Here is a 5,082-nt window from a genome sequence, read left to right on the forward strand (position 1 = left end):
GAAGCAACTCTCCGCTGTACAGATCAGTCTAAATTAAATTTACAAAGTAGCAAATCATTTTTTGAACCTGTCATTAAAAAATCAGCGATTTGTTCTTCGTATTAATCTTAAACTTAAAATGTAACTTCTGCGTAAAACGGCGCACGTTATTGCCGAATTTTTCAAAATTACAGATATTATAACATTAACAGTGGCGATAAATGCTTATACTCGTGGCACTAACAGATGAGCTGAAAAGCTATTGACTTTAATCCTTTGTACCCTAATATCGTTCGTAGCACAGCTGCGCCAGAGATCTTGCTGCGACGTTATATAAAAGCTGAGTATATTAGAAAAAGAATTGCTTATCTTAAATATTTAGCATTTTATGTATTTATGTTTGCGTCGCGAGATAATTCGACGATAGTCGACAATAATTCTGGGCGCAAAAGATTAAAGTGTCCTTATCGCAATTGATCTATGTAACTTTGGTATGACATAAACGTGGATACTTAAATAATACATCACGAAATGAAATTAACACTTCCTAAAATAATGCCTGTGGAAACAATATCCTCCGGTGTATAAGTTATCATGCTATACACATAATATTATCATTCACGACAGCGTAAGAATGGGAAAAAAATGTACATATTAACTATAAAATCAAATTATTAAATACATCTACTGGCTGTATATGTATAAGTAGAATTGATGCACATTTAATCTCCAATAGTAAATTTGACTGCAACACGGCACGTTTAATATCATTTACTGTAATAATTCTCAAATATATTAATTTTATTTACAACATTAGAAATTAATTAGTCTAACACAAAGTGATATAAATTAATATTTCAATTAATATTTCAAATATCAATTAATATTTAAAAGAAATGTGTTTATAACTAACAAAACTATATTTATATACGTATATTTATGTACGTACATTATGAAAATGATTAATTACTAGCCAACATGCTAAAGAGAGACACATGTAAGGAAGATTACGCGACAAGTTAACGCAGAGAATTAGATAAATTAACATTGAGATTCAATACATTCTTATTTTCGTGACTGCAAAAAGATTAATAAAAATACAATCATCTTAAAATAATGGCAGTTTTTTGCGTAATTTAATTTATTTTTTTAGTATGTATTGTTACCCCAAAAAAGTTCCAAAATTATTAATTACTTAATTGACATTACGATCAAACTATACCGTGTTGCATTTAATGTTATCTAAATCTTTTTTGCCAACATAGATGTCACGCTTTAAAATCAATCTATAGATCTCGCTCACAAAGCAAAAACGAATCAATTTATCTGCAGCAACGCGTAGGACTTTTTTTCTCTATACTACTCGTGTTGTGATACAACCTTACTTCAATATAGTTACAAAAAATAATGCTCTGTTATATCTTTAAAGGAACTCCCTGCTTGATATAGTCAATATCTTCGAAGAATTCGCTGAGATACACGTTAAGCTTTTGATCCCGCCTTATCTTGAATTCGCTGCATGTGAAGCCTCTTGTGATCCTTCCTGTACTTTTCAATCGTCAATTCGGCATTGTTGGTACTTGACAAGCTCAATGTTACCGGATCCAGACTCGCCGCTAGTTTCAGATACGTCTCCTCCATCTCTTTCGTGACTTTTACCTCGTAATCTAAGTCCTTGCGAAAATCTTTCAACAAATAGTCGTCCTCGAATGTTATGAGATTTTTACTCTCGTCTATGTGCTCAGATAAGATATTAATATCAATGGGTTCATTATTTACATCTCTCTCGTTATAATCCTCAATGTTTTTTGGCACATCTCGAATATTGCGAATCAAACCTCCATCTTGCTCCGAGGATTTGCGCTTTGCAACAGAATCGTTCGGATATACGGATGACGAATTATCGCTCACGGTATTCTCCACACCCTTGCTTTTATTGCTATCATGCGATGCGGAATTCTCCACACACATCGATGATTGCACCCATTCGGCCACTCGTTGCAATTGATTGTCCTGCAGTAATACCGGTGGTGGCGAATTATCATCGCTACCAGTCGAAGTCGAACCCTCGGAATCAGCTCGAGATGTCTTTTTCGCATGCACCAAGACGGTGCTAATTTTGTCATTACTGCCACCGTTACTACTGTACATCTTATAATGGCCAGCGTTGTCCAAGAGAATATTTTTGGAACCTGGAGTGACGCGAACCAAACAATTCCGTGGACCAGTCACGCGATTCTGACTCGAGTTGGACTTGGCGCTCGAATTGAAGGCACCACCGGTCAGCGATTGCGCAACGTCGCTGCAACTGCTAGACGGATCGGAACTAGAGATGACCATGCTGTCGCTGCTGAAACTCGGGCTGGTCGTTACCTCAGTCTGACTGCCGTCATTGTGATTCGTTACATTGTTGTCTGGACTCTTAACCTCGATCACAGTAAATTGCGTGGCATTCTGCATATCTAGTCGCTCCACTGATCTATCATTCTTCCAATCACGATCATTGATAATATCGAGTTCAATATCGCGATTCGCTTTGTTCTTATTTTCCCTCAAAGGATCTATTTCGGATCTCGACTTCGTCCATTTGTTCTTCCATAGCCTATCGTTAATAATATCAATGTGCGTCTGTTCCTTATCGGAGAATCGATTATCCGCACGTGTCAAATTGCCGGTATCGAAATGTCCGAAGAAGTTTTTGTCACTCCAATACTTAACAGATCTATCGATTGGAGAATCACACTTGTTGGCCCTGAGCGGTTTCGACGCCTTGTCGACATTTATTCTATTAAGATCGTTTAATCTTGAAAACGATGACGAATGTTTGTTTTCGTGATTCTGGGAAGAGTTCTTTTTATTCAAACTGGCTCTTGTAATGACACCGTCTTCCTCCATCGTATAATCCTGCCCGTTCCTATTACTCCTACCAACAAACTTGTCTTTGATACATGGAACTTGCGAAGCGTACTTGACGTAATCGCCATTCATGTGATGACGAATCTTGTTGCCATTCTCGTTGATCTCATAAAAAACCGTATGGGTTACGAGATTCGATTGAAGTTTATCTTTGCTTTGATACTTATCGTCATTCAGCGTGCCTTCTGATGCTTGTTTCTCGACGCTATATGTATAACTCTCAGAAATAGGAAACGTATCAGGCACACACGTTTGTGTCTCCGTGTCTACTGTGAGGATGCTTCTGTGACACGTGCACGTATCGCAATGTTTAGCGAAAATTCTCTCCTTCTCGCGATCTTCCAACACTTTCGCCATAATTGCCGCTGACACCATATCCATCGGCGGCTTACTATCATCGCTATCGTCGTCACTGTGCTTTTCTATCGTAGGCTTGGTGATATTGTACACCATCGCTGTCGGCGGAAATGTGGATATCGGCACGGTGATGCTCTTTATGTCCGGCTGTGTCGTGTCCTGCGTGGAGCATCGCTTCTGCGCGACGTACGTTCGCACTTTAGCCTGCACTTCAGAAGGCAGCTACAATAACAAAAAGATTAACAGTCTTTTTAAGTGTTTAATAACAGACGCATATTGTGCCTTTAAATATTAATCTAAAATGTTTCTTTGCTTCCTATTTATTACTCTCTTGTCTTTTTTCTCTATTTGCGATTACTTTATGTAATTGTTTCTTATCTCTTCTGAAGATTGTTAATTTTTACTCGACAGAAAATATAGAAAATATAGAATAAGAAGTAAAAAAAAGTAAGAAAATGGTAAAAAGTAAAAGACTAAAAGAACATTGTAGATTAGGCCTAAATGCTACTTAATAAACATCGACTTATCTGTATCAAGTTCAGAAAGATTTTTAAATCTATGATAAATAATATTTTTTTTTAAATAAAGCAAAAATATCTAAATATACATATCTGTCACATTATTATAATTTCTTAATAAATTCACGAATACTTGTAGATGTAAATATAAACGAGAAATACGAAGGTTTATGCGCGCGCATGTATAAAGTTGGTGCATTGTTGGTGCATAAAATAAAAATAAGACGCTAACACGACATTATAAAAATACAAGTAAAATGTCATTGCAACATTTAAGTATTCAATAATGCCAACACATAAAATTTATATAAAAACTAAAGAGTGAATGATGATAAATAAATACATGAGAGAGAGATGAGAAAAGAATATTGTACCAAAATATAACTTTTAAGTTAATAGCATATAAGCATGAGATTCATATTTGACAATATCTTACCGAATCATATTTCTGACCCACGAAATTAGAAGGTTTGCATTGAAGCAACTGAATAGCCAAACTAACATCGTTTCTATATTTTTCCTGAAAGAGAGAAAATAAGATTTTTCACATAGAATGTATAAATGTAAATTAATTGCGTAAGTAGCATCTCTTTATTTATAAAATAAAACTCAACATCAAATAAAAGATTATTATAAAAAATGTAAACACTTTAGAATATATATAAAAATGAAATACTTGCATTATCTTGAGTTAATCGATGTATTGTATAATTCGCATCGGCTAATCTGTGAGACAGAGTCGCTATGTCCTTCGTAAAGGCACTTTTCTCCGTCTCGCATTTGTCCACTATTCGCAGCAGTTTATCCTCCAGATTTTGATTGACCTTTTGAACCCTCTTGTGCGCTTCGTGCAAGCGTGAATACTTCTCCTGCCACATCAACAGTTCCTCCTTCATAGAAGCTAATTCTCCATTTGGGAACTTATCAGCTTCGTTTAAGAATTGCGTCTCCATTGTCACAATGTGGTTGTCTCTCTCGAGTAGTCGCTGGCGCAAGTTCTCTATTTCTGCATGCAAATGCATGTCACAGTGTTGCTGATTATCCTGGCTGCAAGTATTGCACTTACAACCGCATTCCTGTTGACAATGGTTGATATAAGTTTGCTAAAATGCTCCAAATGTTTTATAACAATGTTACTAATTGAGAACAAGAATCAATAATTATGTTAAGCAAAATTATTGCTACAAACAGAGAAGCTAATTGTTATATATATATATATATATATATATATATATATATATATATATAATAATAGTAGTATAGAACTAAACTTATTTGTTTAGTAGTGTGCTAATTAATTAATTACTAACTA

The 5,082-nt window shown here is 35.3% G+C and overlaps 1 protein-coding gene across 1 annotated transcript; it reads right to left on the bottom strand.

Moving 5' to 3' along the window:
* Positions 1–1,461: 1,461 nt before the first annotated feature.
* Positions 1,462–4,792, bottom strand: LOC105622637. Its single transcript, XM_012204052.1, has 3 exons — positions 4,451–4,792; positions 4,207–4,290; positions 1,462–3,474 (listed from the first exon to the last, which is right to left on the bottom strand). Exons 1-3 carry the CDS (start codon positions 4,790–4,792, stop codon positions 1,462–1,464), a joined length of 2,439 nt encoding a protein of 812 aa, XP_012059442.1.
* Between the last annotated feature and the right edge of the window lie 290 nt (positions 4,793–5,082).

Source organism: Atta cephalotes (genome assembly GCF_000143395.1).
Source record: "Atta cephalotes unplaced genomic scaffold scaffold00047, whole genome shotgun sequence".
Taxonomy (NCBI): Eukaryota; Metazoa; Arthropoda; class Insecta; order Hymenoptera; family Formicidae; genus Atta; species Atta cephalotes.